Raw genomic sequence first — 19,447 nt, 5'->3', positions numbered from 1 at the left:
CTTGAGCTTGGAAGAAGTAATCCTTGAAAATCAACGAGCTGTCCTGGACTCTTTTCTCCAGGACCATACCCCATGGGATTCTTCCAAGCATATCCCTGAGAAAGCCAAAGTCTGCTCTCCTGAGGTCCAGAGTTGCGATCCTTCTATTTGCCTTGATGAACAATGTCTTCAGAGTGGCTCTTTTACAGATAATCGTTGTGACCTCAGGCAAGTTACTTGATTGCTCAATACCTCAGATTCCTCCTTTACGAAAAATGAGGACAATAGCCCTTCCCTACCTCAGGGCTGCATCATGATGGTAAAACATGTTGGTCATAAAGCAGTAATAGAAGCCCCAGATATATCTGACAGAGGTAAGCTAGAAAAAAATAACTTAATCAGATCTCAAAAACAGATCTTAAAACTTTCTCTGTTGTAAGCAGTTTCAGCAGCAAGATCCACTCAAAACTTACTTTAGTTCTACTCTGTGTAAAGTGCCCTCTGTTTGCCATACTGTTACCTGGGCTAAGGCTAACCAGCACCTCCTCACAGATGATTCACGCATCCCGTAGTCCTGGGCAGATATCTAAACTCATAACCCTCATCATCCTTCTCTTCCTCTTCCCTTGGTTGGGCCCATCTCCCAGTGTGAGGCAACACTGAAGAGCAAACACTGATAAGATGCATCAGGCGCCAGCTGTCTCTGTGCAGAGATAGTGGCCCATATCAGGCACAACAAACACCTAGCACCACTCCCCACACACCTGTGGGAGCCTGCACGAGGGAAGCCCACCCCACCACCTAGTGAAGGGGCTCCTCTTAGCCCAGCCAGGAATCCCACCTGAGACTGTCACTCTGGGGGAGCCCTCTAGCAAGACAGGGAGCAGAAACCTCCTCTCTGTCTTCACACTGAGCATATAATAGAAGCCACCTCTCTCTTCTTCATTACTGGGGTATCTTAGCATCCTAAATTCACTGACATGATTCTATGCTCATGATTCTCTTACTGAAAAATCCCCATCTTACAGGAGGAGAAATTAAACCACAGACTCCCAAGATTTAACATCATATTCTAGCTCCTAAACAGTCTGGCATCCTGGTGGACATGCACCTAACAGCAATATCTTATCTTTCAAAACAGTCATGTTTTGCTATCACACACATGTCATCTGAAAGACATTTACTCATCTAAAACAGGATCCCTAATTAGGCCTGTGTAGGGCTATTCTTTGATTACCATTCAGAGACTTGTCCCCTAGTTTGCAGCTCTCCCCTAATAACAAGACATGGTCTGCACAGGGCTGTGATTGACAGCAAAACCATTCTCTGCACTGTTTGCTGGCAGAAGAATAAAGAATCCACACATCACGGTTTATCTATATGGATAAGTGGACTGGAATTAATGATACTAGAGTGACTTCCTCAGTGGACACTTCTTCAGAGCCCGCCAGTTAAAAAGTGACTATTCCTCTTAAATAGAGAAAACACTTGTGGAGCTCTTTCAGCATAATTACTTTGCCAAAGGGTAAAGCTCTTCATGTTTGCCTGAGGGAAGCACATCCCTTCCAACTGCTTCACCTCCCGTCCATCACAAGGAACTGATGAAAGGCTGGGATGAGGAGGGGGGGAAATTAGGATAAAGTAATTGAGAAAGAAAGGGGCTGTGACATGCATTTCTGGCAGAGGAGCGGGGAACTGCTCATGGCAAGAAAGAATATGTAAACAGAAGAAAACAAACACAAACATAATACAGGATTAACACAGAATGATTCTGTCCCCATGCAGTGCTGGTCGTGTGCTAAGCTGTAAGAGAGAGTTATGCCACTTGGCTTTCAACTCAGGTACCAAAAAACTCAGCTTTTGTACCTCATGTCCCAAAATTCAGTCCTAAACACATTATGTTTTACATCTGATGCAAGACAAAAATGAGGAAGCCATGCCAAATGAGAGCTGAGCAGATGTAAAGGGATTTCCTTAAAGTAGCTGTATTTCTTCAGACTAGAAGTAAAGCCCCTTTGCACATGTACAGAATGAGGAATGACCTCCTCTCCCCCCCCGCTACACCCAACACTTTCAATGCATCCACCTTCAGAGGACACTGTCAGGCTCGCCCTCACTCAAGCCTATGGCCACAAACCCTTTGCATTTAGCGCTACAGCACTGCTACAAGCACTCCATATTAAAGAGCAACTGCAGAACAGCATGACTGTAGGGCACAGAGGGACTCTCCAGATAAACTTTTAGTGGTGTAAACTCAGAGCAAAATTTGTTCATCATGGAGGTAAGAAGGATCATGGGGAACAGTTTTAATCACCCTCTGCCAGAATATGCTTCAAAACTCACTTTTATCAAGCCACTGTGACAAACTTAATTCCTAAAGACATAATCAAAACATACGGAGTACTCTCAAATCTCAGTTTACAGAATCTTCTGCTCCAAATGAGATGGACTAGACTCAAGAATTCAGGAGCCTGAAACTCAGGGAAACTTCTTAGAAATTATTTTCCCCATAAACAAGACAGCTCGTCTTCAAAAGACTTAGGAACTCTAGGATTTTATTTTAAGGCCACATTTGAAGTGTATTTCAAAGCACACATTCCATATGGCTTTTAAGCCTGAATGTGTCTCCTATTAATAATTTGGGATCCTCAGCAGCTTTGGGGAGTTTTCTGTTTTATTTTAAGAAGCCTTTGCTGTTCACCTTTAAACATAGTTCATGTGCCCGCATCAACACGTAAGAAGATACCCTCAACCTTTTTGATTTATGTTTCTTCAATATATCAGCAAAGATTAAAGTGTGGCTAAGCCTCCTCTTTTATCTTGGCATAATTCATTTTTGCACCATATCAACCTTCTCCAGAGCTGGATATTTACATATTAATAATGAATCCTGCTTTTTAATTCCTCCCCCCATCCCTTTAGCTTCATATATTGAAACGTGTCGATAGATAAGACTTGGCTCTCAAATTAGTGGTGGTAGCAAAGCAGAGTTCAAATTATTCAATTAAAACACAGAGACAGCTATGTTTACTGTCCTCCTACATTTGAGCTAAGCTCAGATTTCACTCACAGAAAAATTGCCCTGCTCTCATTCTGATGGAGGATTAGTAAATTTGATCATTTCCCTAAACAGGCTAAAACAATTTGGAAACAATGGTTTGAACATCTTAACTATTTCCTAGTTATTAACATTTCTATAAATACTTTGTGAAGTGCAAAGAGACTAAGGATGCAGCTCCATGGTTTCTTTAAGGCAATTTATGTGTGGGTTGCAGTCAGAATGAACAAGCATGCCCTCTTCTACCCCATCATCTCTCCTTCACCTGATCAGCTCTCACCACTGTCCTCATCGTGTTGGGACTACTAGTCCAGCAGTTAGCAGGGCCAGGGAGCCAATCAAGCTACAAACTAATCTTCCCCGCTTTTTTTTCCTGCCAGGTGATTTCCTACTGCACAGCTGCATAACGACTAGTATTTGCAGAATGAAACGTGGTGGGAACACATGGTTGCAAGGTAGGAAAAGACCATTCCTGACAGCAGCTAGCACTTCAGTCAGTTCAGAGAAGCGATGAAACCATAGCGTAATAATCTGTTCATGCAGCTTGGACTACAAAGCAGACATAGCCAAGCTAGATTTAGACTGATGAATTTGAGTATTAAGGCAGGGAGCTCAGGCCGGGCAGACTGCCCAGGATGTATCCGTATTCTTAGGCAGTTTTTATCCACAGATAGAGGAAATATCAATACACAACTGCAATCCTTTTCAACCCTTCTACAAACCCTACAAACCTCCTACAGGGTTTAAGCCAGCTCTCACCAACAGCCGAAGCAGCCTTTACCCTGACATTGATGGAAACAGACCAAATCTGCAGTACATGAAAACAGAAACAAAGAGCAGCTGCTGTATTGTCCCCTGCACTGCCTGCTCCCACATTCTCATTATTTCATTCTATGTTTTTTGATATCTCATAAAGCCCCAGTTCCTGAAATCAAATGTAAGAGTAAGAGTATCTGCCTCATTTAAACAAAAACCAAAATGCTATCCAATAGCTTTGCAGAGAAGTTTAGAGGTACAGAAAGAGACTGGATTAATTAGGACAATACTGCCCCAATAAAGAAACAAAAAAAAAGAAATCCATCCCTGCCTTTATGCCATCCTCATGTTTTTGTTTTTAAAATCTTAGGATTTTTAACTATTTATTATTTTAATACTTAAAAAAAGATGCTTGCTCTAGAACTATTCCAAGACACTGACAAGAAAGAAGATAAATTTGCACTGATACCAGCAATGCCCTAAAGAAAACATCATGCCCTAAAGAAGGAGGCTGTTGCTGGAGCGCGTATTTGTCATGACTGAATGTCTCCTTTTTCTTCACAGTATTTATTTGATGCACATAGTAAAGCTGTAAAATACACAATGTAAGGCCCACCACAAATGGCCACAGAGATTCTGAGACTTCTGTTGGAGGAGCTGCAGGGACCTGCACTGAGCTCAGAGTCTAAAAGACCCTTCACTGCGGACTGGACTTCAGAAGGAAAGCAAAACAAGCACATACTCATGTTTAACGAGAAATCATGGTAGATCAGTTTCTACTAGTGAAAAGGTCTTGTTCTGCCCCCAGCACAACAGCATTGCATGCAAGCTCTCAAAATCAGGTACAAGCCACCTTTTGTACACACACCCTTTCTGCTAAGTGAAAGAAGGACCAAGGAAAAAATTACTTCATCAGTAGAGACTGTATCTCCTCCAGACAAACCAAATGCTGCTACAACAGACTCAAAATTGTAAAAGTCTCTTAAGAAAAAAAAAAAACAAAACCAAAACAAACCACCAAGATGAAAGTTACTAACAAACACTAGGTCCTTCTTAGTGACCTTGTGGTTTTTGAGCCTCCCTCAATTGCATCAAGGTCACTTCCTCTTTCCCCCACCCCCCCAGATCCAGGAAAACTGGTAATTTAATTTCAGCAAAAGTAATTGTATTACCTAACCCTAATCTGTCCCTTTTTTATCTGTACCTCTCAAAAGAGGTCGATATCACTATCTGCGGACGATACCACTATTTGCATGAACTCCATCAGTAGCACACAAGGCACTTCAAAGCGTAGAGTGTCCAGTACCAGGCCAGTAGCTGCTGTCACCAACAGTGAACCCAAAAGAAAACATCTGTGAAGCCTTGCTCTACGCTAAACCACAAAAACACCTCCTATCTAATCTACTGACTTGAGAATTTGAAGACTGTGGCATAATATCAACACTGAGAGTCTGGACTTTTTGTTCATTTTAAGTACAGGAATTGTCAACAGCTGTATTATCCTACAAGTGTTCACTCGGCCTGACCCTGTTGTTCTTCCTCAGGCTACACCCCCACTGAAGCCAGTGGAAGCTTTGTCTTCTCAGCTGGGCTCTACATTAGCTATATGAAAAGCTTTGCTGCCTCTGGTTGTACAGAGGTTAAGGATGGGCATCTGTCCTCCATAAAGGACACGCTCCTTTATGTCCATAAGGGTAAGAAAGGTCCACAGAATAGTTCATAATTAGTCGTAAAAAACTGAGTACTGACAATAGGGATATATTTATTATCCTCACCCATTTCTGACTGAGAGTCAGTTATACAATCTGGATGTGCCCTGCCCTCCCGTTCCCTTCCATCCCTTGGCAAAAAAAAAAATCAACCCAATCCCCTTGCTACAAAACACTTCAGACAATCAAGAGCTTATCTAGGCATCTCAGTGATTTTACAGTGTTACACGTATCCTAGTATCACAAGAATATGTTTTACCTTGAGGCAAATGTTTTAATTTATGTGCATGTGAGCTATTTGCAATACCTCCACCAAATGGAGCCCATATAACCCGTCGGATGGCTTTCACCCAATCTTCCATTTCATTCTGGGAATTAGCCATAAGCAGGAAAGTCTCATGATTGACAGGCATCTTTTCCCGGTCCCCTGCACCACCTGAAAGACAGAATACAAATCTCTTTTAGCATCTAGTTCAGAAGAGAGTAACCAATGTTTAAAACTACCAAAAGTCTGGGTCAAAATGATCAAATGATTATTTTAATTGAAGAGTTTTACATGCAATTCCTACTCATGTGCTGCAGCAGTCACAAAGCACAGGTTGGTATAAGATCAAAGGAGAAGTGCAAAATGTGTGTTTCCAGCATGTAAACCTGACAGCGTTGTACCCGCTGCCCCAGCAATAACCAAAGTGTAAGCACGGGCTGTAAGACCCTGCAGAAAGAGTGCAAAATGAATTCCACATACCCGTGCTGAGGTATTGAGAGATTATTACCCAAAAGAGGGACCAAGTGAATCATAAGACATTTTAGTGCTTGAGATACAGAAGTCACAAGATCATCTGCTTTCCTCAAGTCCCTGGGAATTTCTAGTGTCAATATAGAAAAAAAGACCTATTCTGATTTTTGCACCAAATTCAGAAGGAGCTATTAAATTTTGGCACACAATATCTCAGGAAAGTACTGACCAGAATATCAAATGCACTCAAGCTGTCATATACATCCGTCACTTGTGCCTACTCCAAGACTTACAGCATTTTCACCCTTCTTCTCCTGTTTTCTTTTTAGGTCAGCATCCACTTCAGCCAGTTCAAATTGTCCCCTCACCCCATTTTATGTTCCAGAGCTGGGTACAACACATAAAAGCTTTACTGTAGCAGCCTCTATACAAAAAGGCTACTGATCCTGTCCAACACAGCAGCTGCATCACTAGCGGCCTGGAGCTTCTCCATCACCATGGAAACTGCCTTTGACTTTGCTACAGAGATAACATCCTAGCTGTTGTGTCACTGTCATTTCCACGCTTACATGGCTTTCAGTACCTACTGGAAAGCTAAAGCTGCCAGCCTGCACTGAGCCACTGAGATTGTCTGTCCATGGAATTCAGAGATAAGAGCAGGATGATGGTATGTGGTGGTTTCTGCAGAACTGATTTAGCGTACACACAATGTACACCTCCTAAATCCTCACTAATCTGGTGAAAGGAGCAAGCTGGGAGCTGCCTGCAAGCCAATGAAGTACTTTTTCTTGCTATTAATTGTTTCCTGGCCTAGACACACTCATGGATCATATGCTGATTTGAAAGAAAAAGGGGTAAAATGACAAGTGTTGGTAAGGATTTTGTGGCTCTTTGAGGAGCAATTCACGGAACTGGGAAACCGAGGAAATCTTTCAGTAAAGTAACAGCCACCTGGGACTAGGCATGCAGCTTAAGAAAAAAAAGACATGATGCTTTTTCCCCACATGTATCCAAATTCTACTGCTTTCCTCATAGAATCCTCTCGGACAGTCTCCCATTTTGAATTTACTTAATGATTCATATTCCTTAAGATATATGAAGCAGAACAGCTCTCTAGCTCAAGGCTAGGATGCAGGCATCTGAACAGATCAATGCCCCACCATATTCCACTGCAAGAAGGACAAACTTCATCCTTTGCATACAGAAGTGTCAGAGCAGGAAATTGCAGCCAGTGGAAGTCCTGTCACAGCCTAATTCTTTTACCAACGTACTCGGCCTCGTGGTGAAAGCAAGAGGCACCAGGTCTAATTCTTATATGTTACTTGGCAGACCTATTGCCAATGCTCTTTCACAACCAAATATCTTACAGGAGATACGATAGCAAGAAAGAGGCTTTTCACAGCCCTCATCATACATCAGGAACAGGGGTTCAGGATCTGGCAGATAGATAGCCTGAGCTCAAACTAGCTTTTCAAAGAAATGAAACAGTCTCAAAAAAACATGTACTGTATGGGTCACACCACCAGCAAACAACTGAGTTTGGTCAAGATAAAAGACAGATCCTGTTCTTAAATTTAAGGGGACCCAGCTGAGATTTGCCCACCTGAGCCAAGAAGAGACCAGAATCTTAGCTTAGAATTAATTACAGACCACAAATTTAGTCAGAACTGGTAAACTAACCCATACAAATATTGCCATATAAAGCATAATAAGCAGAGAAGGAAGAAGATGACTTCTTACTGGACTTCTGCAGAAGTGGTATCTCAGCATCTTCCCACTGAATCACTGTACCACAGGGACCTGACTACAACTCCCCTTCCCCTAGGATGTTACTTTGGACCAGCCAGCTGCCTTCTAAAGCTTGGTGGGCCTTTTTCACACAAGCATTTTGGGGAAAAAACATTAATACTTCTATTTGAGTGTGTAAAAAGTAAAAACAGGATGGGAAAAAAAGAATCCTACACACGCTAGACCTGAGACTCTGCCAAAAACTACATAAAGCTCCTCTGTGGTTGCTTTCCCCACTGAAACTTTAAATAGGAGCAAGGTCATGACCCTACAAGCTGCCTGTGGGAGAGTCAGTAGTGACTAGTCACATCAGTACGTGCAAATGAAGACAACTCCACACACAGAGACTAGCTTAGAAACAAGAATGCACTTCAGCATTGCTTCTTAGAAAAAGCCTCATATGTTTGCATGACATGAATATGCAGTGTCAGAGCATGCAGATCCACCTATAAACTATTATTATTTTTTTAAATAACATTTTAATCATGTTCCTTTCCACACATGGCTGGCTCCTTTCACTACATCTTTGAGGCAACTAGCCTAAAGGGCAGGGTTCAGACACGTCTTTCTATGTTGTTGTAACACCCAACAGGTTTTGAGTCTTAGTAGTCATAAGAACAAGAAACAGTTAAATTCAAACACTTAGATCTTCTTAAAAAAAAAAAACAAACAAGGAAAAAATGCCACATACACATTCTGCAGAAGTCCAGAATTTTGTCCAAAATTCACAAATGCTTTCTTTTCTGGGCTAAGACCCAAACCAGGATCTTCTTACGGGTTTTGGATTTGAGTTGGCAACACAAGCATTGTATCAATTCAAACACCTTAGTCTTTAGGAATTATTTTAGGAAAATAATTTTAAACCTTCCTGCCTAGAAACGCTTGGATATGGAATTTTAGTTTTGCCTCTCACAGCAATATGAAGTTTGCATCCAGATACTGCGTTCAAACCTCTCCTCTACCTTACTATGGTTGTTGTTAGACTCCAACCCTGAAGTGCACAAGTGCTACTTCTACTGCATGAATCGAGCAGGGCTCTGGCCACACAGCACCATGGTAGGGAGGAACACTCTACTAACAATTTTAAACACAGACATTGGCTTTCCATTCCCTTGAACAGAACTTCTCACTCATCTTTAACTGAGCTCCCATACAAACAAGACTGGCCCTCAGGGACCAACTCTGTGTAGCTCGGGATTACCACGGGCAGAAATTCCAGCCCTTCTGCTCAAAGCTACTTTCATCTCAGATCCAAGGAAAAATAAAACTGCAAACACAAAGTGCAAGCACCTCAACAGATGTGGCAGAAGCAAGGGACTTAACTTTGGGGACGAACAGTCCATCTGCTTCAGCCCTAACCTGTGATGAGGGAGTGGATCCTGCATTCAGCCGCCTGCTCTGCTACAGATTTCCAGTGCATGTTGGACAAGATGCACAGGATTCTACAAAGCAAGTTGTCAGCGCTACGTGCCTCACTCCCAGGTGTACAGAAACTGAACAACTTCAAGAGCAGGAAAGGTGGCGGCAACCATACAAGTACATACAGTAAGTGTAACAGCCTAGAAAGATTATAGAACTTGTTTTGCTACTGCTTACCACCAAAAGGGCTGCAGGTCCCAGCTGACTTCAATACTTTGCCACTCCTGTGTCAAGGTATCTTTATCAAGTTGCTTTACGTACAGTGGTAGGTATCGTTGCCTCAAGGGAACAGCTAGCTCCAGGCCCCTAGCTGCACTGCACGAACGCTCTCTCTTCCAGGCCCAGACTAGTTACTGCTGGCAGAATTGCTCTCATATGCTGTCTGCTCATATGGTTTGTGCAACTGCACTTCATACGGCCTCGGAGCCATCTGCTGCTGGTGTCAGCCTTATAGTATCCACCTCAGAATAACATGCCACCTCCTAATCCTTAATAACAGCCCTCCTTTCAGCTCTCCCCCATGCCCCACAACAGGGAAAATTAAACACTGAAAGAATGGGGCTTAAGTGACTTGCTGATGGTCAGATGGAGTGCTGCAACAGCAGCAGGAATCACAATCCACACTTCAAAATCCTATTCACTAAAAATTCTTCCTTTTTTCACGATCCTTAGTCTGGTGTGTGTTCACTGGAAAGTGCAAAGTATCAGGCTACCATTATGCTATATTTACCTGTTCTGCCCTGTGCTCCTGTTCAAATAACCTGTAACAGACGTTCAGTTGCATCTCTCCCTTTTTGTTTGCCTTGAACTTCATTCACACAAGCTTACCCTTCTTAAGATCAACATTTCTGGAGCTAAGCTTTAGATCCCCTTTGTCTGTATGGAAACAGAAGCTCAGGGGAACAGGACTAGAATTCCTAATAGAAGATGTTCCTGCTCCAATGCATGTAAAAGGAGAAACTTTTCTATTCTCAAGTACAGCTGCTGTCAGGTTCTGCTGAAGTTGGCAGCTTCTTTTTTTGTTCAGACTATTTCCCTTCCTTCCACCTCCCATCTTATTTGCCTTTCACCCATTTCTTACATCATTCTGCTTACCGATGTGCTTGTGTGTTGTCATTACATCAACCCTACTGAAAATTTATACAACTACAAATGCTTGTGTATGTGTATATATTTACATGTTAGTATTGCTTTGGTGTGGATAGTAGAACTGTATTTTCAGTAAGAGTGAAATTTGTAGTTGGCCATGTGCATGCCGCTGCAGCCCACAGGGAGGCAAATGGCAAGTTCAAGGGTGAATTATGAAAGGGGTGGCTGGTGGGTAACGCAAGGCCCGGCTGACATGTTTGCCCTCAGTACTAAAGCAAGTAGCGACAAGAAGCCTTTGATTACAGACAAGCAGCAACAAAGATCTTGACAAATGGACAAAAACTAGCACCCACAGCTGAAAAGAACAACTGCAATGATTCATCTTCTCTGACCTGCTTTTTATGATTGCCTTAACAGTGAGTATCAGATTCAGGGCTCTAAGACCTTCCCGATAATGAAGAAAGGTGAAAAATGAGGTAGATGAATTCTGTCAAGATTAAGGGCAGCTCTATTAGGGGGAATATTTCTTTGCACAGCAGGAAAAAGAAAAAAAAAAAAAAAAACAAACACAAAAAAACCAACATCCCAGTCTTGATTTCTGGATTATGAAAAGAGACAAAAGAAATATTAGCGAGTAAACAAAAGGTCGTTAGGAGTGCTTGGAATAGTCACTTGAAACCTAATTCCACTTCACTCCTTCCCTTTGAATCCGTCTAATGCTATCCTAAGCACTGTCCCCCTGCCAACCAAAGTTTTCCAAGAGCCTGAATGCTAGAGATAGACCACGTCTGTCATACCTGAATCTTGGGTTAAGCTACCATCAGCATGCGGTTTAAACTTTGCTACAATCAATAACAACTCTACTGGTTTTCTGCTGTTTTTTCTGGGTGATTGTTTTAATAGAAGGGAAAACTTGCTGTGAATGCAAAACTGATCTTGAAATGCTCCATTTACACTACTTGAGAACAGCAAAAGCAGAAAGAAAAACCTGAAATAGTCAATGAGTGACAGATAAAAACAAGGAAAATTGTCAGGATCTACAAGGGTATGATCTGTGAGGAACTGAGTAGTACAGTAAACAGTGATGTGTGTTTGCTATGATTTTTGTATTTGTATCTTTCTACCCATATCCACCTACCCATCTATCTATATATGGAATACCCAAGTTGGAAGTTGACTTGGAAGCTGAGAGTAAACTCATGACCACACTTCAAAAACCTTATAAAATTAAGAAAAAAATGAGGTTTGGGGATTTAGTATCATACAGCGTACAAATAAAAGAAACAATCTTTGAATCAAAATAAATTTATTGTGTCTCAGTTCCAATGGACAACCCAATGGCAATTTTTCCTAAAAAAACATGCACAATTAGAGTTCAAGGATGTTTTATTTCCAGAGTTCGGAATGAGTTTGAGGGGATTCTAACATTCAGCTTTCATTTGGTTGTGTTAATGAGGAAAGTTAAATCTTAAATACCTTTTATTTTACAGAGTAAGTTCAGCTCATAAATGGACATGGTCCGTATTTTCTTAGGGCAGGATTTACAAGCACTGTAAGCAATCTCATTGACTTTTCAGCCAAATATAAATGCATGATTTCCTTAAACGCTTTTTAATCCACCAGGTTACAAGCTACAAGTAGAAGGTCACCAAATTTTCACCTAAAAGTCCTTGCAGAGTCCCTAAATAATTTTTAGATCCCAGATCTTAGACCTTATCCCAGAGAATAAAGCAAAGGCAGGCACTCTAAAGCTACTGCCATCTATAAACTCATCCAAAGGCCTTGTGATCTGTTCTCCCCTCCCATGCCTTCTGTGGTTTCAGACACCATTAAATTGCTTTAAAAAAAGCACCAACAAAGAGATTAGACCTCAGAACTGTGGTTTCTTATGCAAAAATTCTGACAAGACTTAACATGAACAGAGGCATTACAGCTTCTCTGTAGTGTTAACATGGACTACAGAAAACCCTTAAAAACCTAAGGCTAATGCTCTGTTTCAGTTTTCAGGATCAAGTCTATGATTACTAAAACTATACGAAAGAAATGAAGATTTTGTTTAATCTTTGGCCTTTTAGACATCAGGTCAAGCTAACTTGGTGCTTTTTAACTCCTGCCTGGAGATGCCTTTCTTGATATTTGTGTGACCCATATTACTCTAGATTTATCTATTAAATTGGTTAATGCTACTGGTCACTTCAAATAAACCAAAACCTTGAAAATAAACAAACTCATATTCCAGGTAGGCCACACGCTGGTAAGTGATGTCACACTCCAGGAACCACAGCAAACAGAAAAAAGATGCAAGATAAGAGGAAGGGAGAAAGAATGTGAAGTACTCTTAAAGGAAGAGCAAGTAGCATTGTGCACAAATGCCACCCTAAGCCCCTGCTTATAAAACCCGTTTTCATTTGCTCAGTGCTTTGTAATGGTAAGTCTACTTCAGATGATTTTTTGGTTTTGGTTTTTTGTTTTTGGGGTTTGTTTGGGTTTTTTAAATGTGCTTCATCCGCTTTAGGCTGAGTTGTGAGAAGTTTCAGTAAAAAACAGTTCAGTCATTTTTAAGTTACACTTCTGCTATTAAAAACATATTTATTGTAATTGTACTCCAATGCTCTCATGCCTCCTTGTTTTCAATAATTTGAAATTTCAGAGAGGAAACTACTATTCTTCCTAGGATGTGCTGCTCACTGTGGCCACATTAACTTGGGTAAGGTGAATTCACAACTGTGGGAACCATTTCTCCTGCAGCAGCCCAATATTTAGGGTTGAGATGGGCCCAGGCATAATACCCAACTGCTAAGTACGTAATTTTTTTCTAGGACATAGCATCTCCCTTGCACCAACACAGCTCAGGCACTATTCCCTCCAGCTCCTGCCCAGAATTTCTTTGATCTATAAAGGGAAGAGCCGTTAACCATGATCATGCTGCCTCCCTCACTAGAGAGTTTTGGGAGCCTGTGAAACATGCCACCAACTGTGTATAGTATCCCTATAAGCAAGCTGTACTGTTAATGCTTTGGGGTTTGTATCAGCTTCTATTAGCTAGTAGCAAGAGATGAAATGTCTCCAACAAGGTCACCGCTAGTTTAGTAAGCCAGCAAAACCATACCAAAAAGAAATCAATCAACAATAATTAACATGAGGAGCAACTACTACAGCAGCAATTGCTAGGAGCTGCATGATACCACTTCGCCTCTGCTGTGACTTGCGCGTTTCATCCCAAGTGTGACTTCTAGAGTACCGATATTCTAATTATGTCCAACGATGCCTCAGGGGTTAGACTGTCAAATAAGTAACAGTTTGCTCAATTAAACCCTTGTGGCTGAACTCAAATAACGTTTCCTGATAGGGGATTACTGTGCAGACTGAACATGTTCACTAAAAAACCTCGATCATAACAGAGATAGCAGCAGCTTTAAGAAGCTGAAGCTTCACCTTTAAAAGGTAAAGCTCTCAGTGTGCAATGGCATGGTCACTGCCTCCTACAGCAATATCTGCTGACAAAGTGGACAAATTTAGGGCGTAATGTTGCCTCTGCTGACGCTAACACTGTTTTGCCTGCCAGACAAGAGGCATCTGCCACCTTGGCACCAGCTTCTCACTGGAAAAAAAGTTCCTACTGGAAAAGAATCTGAAGGTGCTGGGAGGCCAGGCATAGTTGTGGTTCAGCTTCTTCCATTTGCACAAACTTGAGCTCAAGAGCTCATGAACCCCCTCTTCAAAATCTGTACAACATGTCACCAGCTCTTAGGGAGCCTAATCGTTAACAGTGATGAAGCGTGGAACTGCCTGGGCTACGCTGAACTCCTGGTCATTTCACTGTCCTCTGGTCTGGATGGAAAGGAAATGAATTTTTTTCTCAGGGCAGCAGAAGCCACACACTCACAGGAAGGCAATTCAGGTCAGCCTACTGGCAGAAGCCGTATGCCTGCCCCTTAAGACACGTTGCAGGAGACACATCTAAAATAAGGCAATTATGAATTTGAGGATACAAAAGAGTATGTACGAAAAACTCTGAAAATAGTGACATGTCTATGCAAAGCAAGCCACACAGTTCCATGTGGTTCTCCAAAGCAGCAAGTGCTCAACGCTTCTGAGGAATGTATCAAATTATATATTCCAACTGTGGTTATGTTTACACGCTATTTATAAGGGAGGAAATTCCTTCCTGACCAAAGATGATGATACTTCATGCTTTGAAATATCTGAATGAAAATGACTGGATAATTTTTATGCATTACCATGCAACCACAGGTAATTTTCTAATTCTCATAATTTTTTTCAAATCTTTACGATTGAAGAGAAGAGTTGCGGGGAATTTTAATTCCTGATGAGAAATGACTTACCACAACATCAGAATAGCAAAGTCTGATCTATTTTTCTTTGACAACTTCATCCTGGAGAGATAATATCCAGCTTCTGCATTCTTCTGGGACTGTCGTGCTCACATTTTCCAGGCCTGCCCACCAATAGGAATGAAGTGGTTCTCATGCTTTCTAAATAAATCTCTCTCCAACTATATTCTCCTCCTCGCCCCTCATAAGGCTATTTTTTTCTTTCCTCTGCAGCTGGTCCACCATGAAACCAAAGACATCCACTCTGTATCTTTAAAGGACTATGTAGCTCCCATCTTAGCCAATGCTCTGGACTTTGAAGTAAGGAGACTTGAGGTAAAGTCATCAGTTGCTACAGCTTACGCTTTTAGCTGAGCCTGTAAAGACTCCGATTCTCTGTAGACTGAATACAGAGTTCTGCAGAAATTCAAGCCAATTACAAACAATATTATTTTCTTCAGTGAAGTGACTGAAGCTTTACAAGCAGTTTTTGGCAGAAGCAAATAAATGGACTATCATTAAGGATTCAACAGTTGCAGACTTTGTTTTTACCAAAATGAAGCTATTTGTTGCATTAATGCAGAAAAGGGACCGAAAGGCAAAAGAATATATACTGTAGGCCTTTGGCAAATTGTTGGCAAATTTGTAAAAAACCCTTGCCAATATAAGTGATCAGGCAATGTAGATGGAAATACTACTGATGTAAATCCAAACTTAAGAGCTCGGGGATATTCTAAGTCCATGGTCTTGTTACAGTTTGCACAGAGTAACAGTTTTATAGCAGTCTCCTCCTGTACCTGGCTATACACTGGGTAACCAATGAATCTCCTAAACATGACTGCGTAACCCATAGCACTCTTCACTGTGGCAACAGTGCTCTTTGGCAAAAAGGAAAGTTCATATTTGTCACTTGGGGTCAGTACTGCCACTGCTCAGAACACAACTGCGGATGGCTAATGGACTCAAGGTTGTGCTGATGCAAAAAGTGGGGGCCTCGATTCTTTGTGCTTTAGGACAATTGTCAGTGAACTGCTAGCAGAACAACACCTAGAAAAATCAATTCTAATTCTCTCCACCCATAGGCAATGGACAAATTCCTGTCAGTTAATAGCATTATCAAAAAGTCCACAAAAGTTCCTTTGAAGTGGTTAATCATTAGCAGATGTAACCTCACTTTTCAAAAACATGCTGATTTTTTTTCCAATTTAAGCAAGAAATTAAAAGAAGCTGTTAGGTAAACAACAACTCATCCTGAGAGACATCTTCAGTTGATGGACTTGTTCCCACTGAAATTCAAGGGAGTGTTGAACACCTCTGGGTCTCAATGGATTTCCCAGTGGAAGTCCTGTCTGCAGCATTCACTGCCACTACAGCATACTGAAATACTACAGATGTACCATCCCACTGAATCCCATCTTGATCCTTGTATGTTTCCTCCGTGATAGGCTAAAGGCCTGCACATAGGTAGCGTCTCTTCTGACAAGCTAAGATAGTCACCTTTGCATTGTAGAAGCAGACAATAAAGCCCAGGTGCATATCATTAGAGGCCACATCACAGTACAGGATGACTACTTGTAAAAGAACATTTATAGTTTAGGACTATTGTCAATTCTCATCACACACAGCAGAACTGCCTCAAGTACTGCCTTGCGAGCTTCCGCTCCAACAGCACGGAAAGCCCGCCAGCACCAAAGCAATCACCCACTGACATTGCTGTCCAGCTCCCCCAGACAACAGCAACCTGCTTCTAGGCTGGTACGAGCTTTCCTGTCTGTACATCTCAGTACTCGGGGACTGGGGCAAACCCCAGTAATGTGACCTTCCTGCAGAAATCCTTGAACTTCTGCTGGTCTTCATAGATCTACATGGCATTGTAGTCTAAGCGCTTTGTACTGGTAGTCTTCCTACAGAATGGTTAGCTAGCAGAAGAGAAATCCTTGTATTTGAAAACCTGGATCAGCAGCCTCTTCTCCACTATGCCAGCACACACAGTTTCTTAGCAAAGCACATTGTCACCTTCTAAGGGTGAAGCTACACTTCCAGAAGGTCCTTCAAATCATCTTATGCTCTTTGATAGCTTGCAGGTCTTTGTCGTTCTTCAAGCAAAGGCTGCTGACCAAAGCTAGATCACAGTCATAGCAAGACAGAGTCTCTTTACTAACAAGGCAAACTAAAACAATTTCCACAAAGGAGCACAAAAAGGAGATAAATGTTCAGGAAACACTACAGTTTACACCTTACATTAAGGTTTATGATTGGACTTCATGATGGTAAAGATCTTTTCCAACCTAAATGACTCTATGATTACAACTCACAGGAATGTGCCCCTAAAGTCCTGGAGCCTTACAGAGGTATATAGAACAACCAGGTGGGATACTGCAACTTTCTCCTGGTGTGAGAGCATGTTTGCAGCACGGATATTCACACTGGGTAGCCAAACTCCGTAACTACACTTCAGTTATCTCTAGAACAATAAATGTTACCTTATGAAAAATCTCCACTTTCTATAAGCCTAAATCGAGTACCAGGTAAATGGAGCTGGCTTACCACATACAATTTACACATGCCAGTTTAGGACCCAGATATTCTGGGAAAATCCAGCCACCAACATATTTTCTGACATTCAAATACGGAAGATGAAGTTGTTCTCCCAAGGAACAAAAAAGCCTTGCTCAATGCCCATTGTGATATACTACTCAAACACAAATGCCAGGATTGCCAGTTTAGCTTCTTTTGCCACAGTGACATTAACTATACAAATTAGATCTAATTACACAGACTTAGGCCACTGAGTACTAGCACTTGTGTGAGACTGGTGGAATATCAGCCTCATTGCTTGGAATGCTCTCTGTAGGCTACATATTTGGGCACTTTTATGCTTATAGAAGCATGAGGCCCATTCTGAAAATGCTGACATCAGCGGGCCTGCTCCACAGATACATTTAGCCCAGTTGGTCCACTAAGAAAAATGAGAGCAGGAAATAGGCACATGTCTCTGCCTTGTGAGCCTCCTCCCTCTCCTCATCCTGCTCCCTTCTTGAGAGCGCAGAACTGTATGCGTCCATTGCAGGCAGCACGTGTTATAAGAATTTTTGTCTTTGTAGTCAAAGGCAGGATAACAGCCAGAAACCAGGATCTGCTCAGCCAATGACATGCTGTACTAAAAAGCCTTCCAGCTTCTGTTTCAAAACAAAGAAATCTTGATAAGCCCGAAGCCAGCAGCTGCTGCCAGCAGCATGCTGCCTTCCTTACCTTGGGGACACCTGCTGAGATGCTGCCTGTTTAATATTACATTAAAACAGCGGCTTTCCAGATAATGAATTATGTATCTGCAGTTAAGCTGTGGTACGCAGGGAGCTAGGGAGGACAAGGTTTGGAAATGGAAGAACTATTTGTATTAATGGTCTGCAAGACTAGGGGGAAAAAAAAAAAATAAAAATCAGTGACGGCTTTATGATTTGTCTGAGCCCCAGTCAAATAACAGAGGGAATCGGGGGAGCATGGAAAGTGCCTCCTTCTCCTCCCTTGCCCATTTTTTATTGGGAGCAACCAGGCGAGTTTGAAAGTCCCTAAAAGTGCATACCAACCTAAAATGAGGGGAAAAATAACAGAGCTATAAGCTTTCATGGCTTGTGATTGCAGCCAGTCACTACCTAGGCTTTAAGCCTAGCATTAAAGACACGAAAGGTTACGTTTTACCGTTATTTTTATTTAAACGGCCCACAGTGTGAAAGCAAGAACCCAAGACAGCAGTAAATTATTGCCTTGCCAGTCTGATCTCTGTTTGTTATCTCTCTTTAAGAGACAACTCAATCCATAGTCTCTGAAGCCAATCTGCCAAGCACTTGCCAAACAGACACAGCTCCTCTAGCCTTCCAGAGAGATTTAATAATTCTCTTGCCTTGTTTCATTTAAGTTAGGTGATCTGGGTATCTAGGCATGAAAGCATTACATAAAAAGCGATCATAAGGAGTGAGCACATATGCAAATGCATAGTCAAACATCTGTAAGCCTTAAATGCTCCTGTTTACAGGTATTCTAGTCCTGTCCATGTCTAAATACGAGTCAAGGCTGATTCTCAGAAGCAGGCAGACAGTAAAAACAACTCTTCATAACATAACCCTTATCCTAAAATGAGCTTCATCCAGTCCAGTTCTGTTTATTCTCTGTTCAATTAAAAATATCCAACACAGCTTTTTTTTCAGATGAGGAATAGTCACAACACAGTAACGGCAAAACAACCTTATGATAAGTATAGGTGAGCGGAAGTGATTTCAGTGTATGCTTTAGCTATTAAAAAAATACATTAAATGAAATCAAAAAAGGTGTTCCATTGCTGGAATATGCTTATCACAGAGTTAAACATTAGTGTTTTGGGGGAACAGGCACAGAGGGGGTAAAATTACTTTCCAAGGTTATACTGTACATCAGCGGGGAAATGCCATCTCTGTATTTTAAAAAAAAAAAAAAAAAAAAAAAAAAAAGGCCTTCACATTCCATAGTGAGAAATTCCTACATACCAGTGGAGAACTGAGATACTAAATGATTTCCAGTATGATATTGGCTAGCGACTAGCAGA

At 41.6% G+C, this 19,447-nt stretch overlaps 1 protein-coding gene across 4 annotated transcripts in view; it reads right to left on the bottom strand.

The window, feature by feature from the left end:
* ARHGAP22 (Rho GTPase activating protein 22) overlaps positions 1 to 19,447 on the bottom strand; it is a 158,416-nt gene that overhangs the window by 34,263 nt on the left and 104,706 nt on the right. For 3 of the 4 annotated variants that reach the window (XM_063339200.1, XM_063339201.1, XM_063339203.1), the window contains one exon: positions 5,762 to 5,938. In XM_063339200.1, the coding sequence (XP_063195270.1) occupies positions 5,762 to 5,938 (177 nt within the window). The remainder of the gene's footprint in view (positions 1 to 5,761; positions 5,939 to 19,447) is intronic. The other variant, XM_063339202.1, reaches the window with a different exon arrangement.

The sequence above is a fragment of the Chroicocephalus ridibundus genome, chromosome 6 (genome assembly GCF_963924245.1).
Source record: "Chroicocephalus ridibundus chromosome 6, bChrRid1.1, whole genome shotgun sequence".
NCBI lineage: Eukaryota > Metazoa > Chordata > Aves > Charadriiformes > Laridae > Chroicocephalus > Chroicocephalus ridibundus.
Note: the sequence above shows the minus strand (reverse complement) of the source record. Positions and strands in the feature narration are given on the sequence as shown.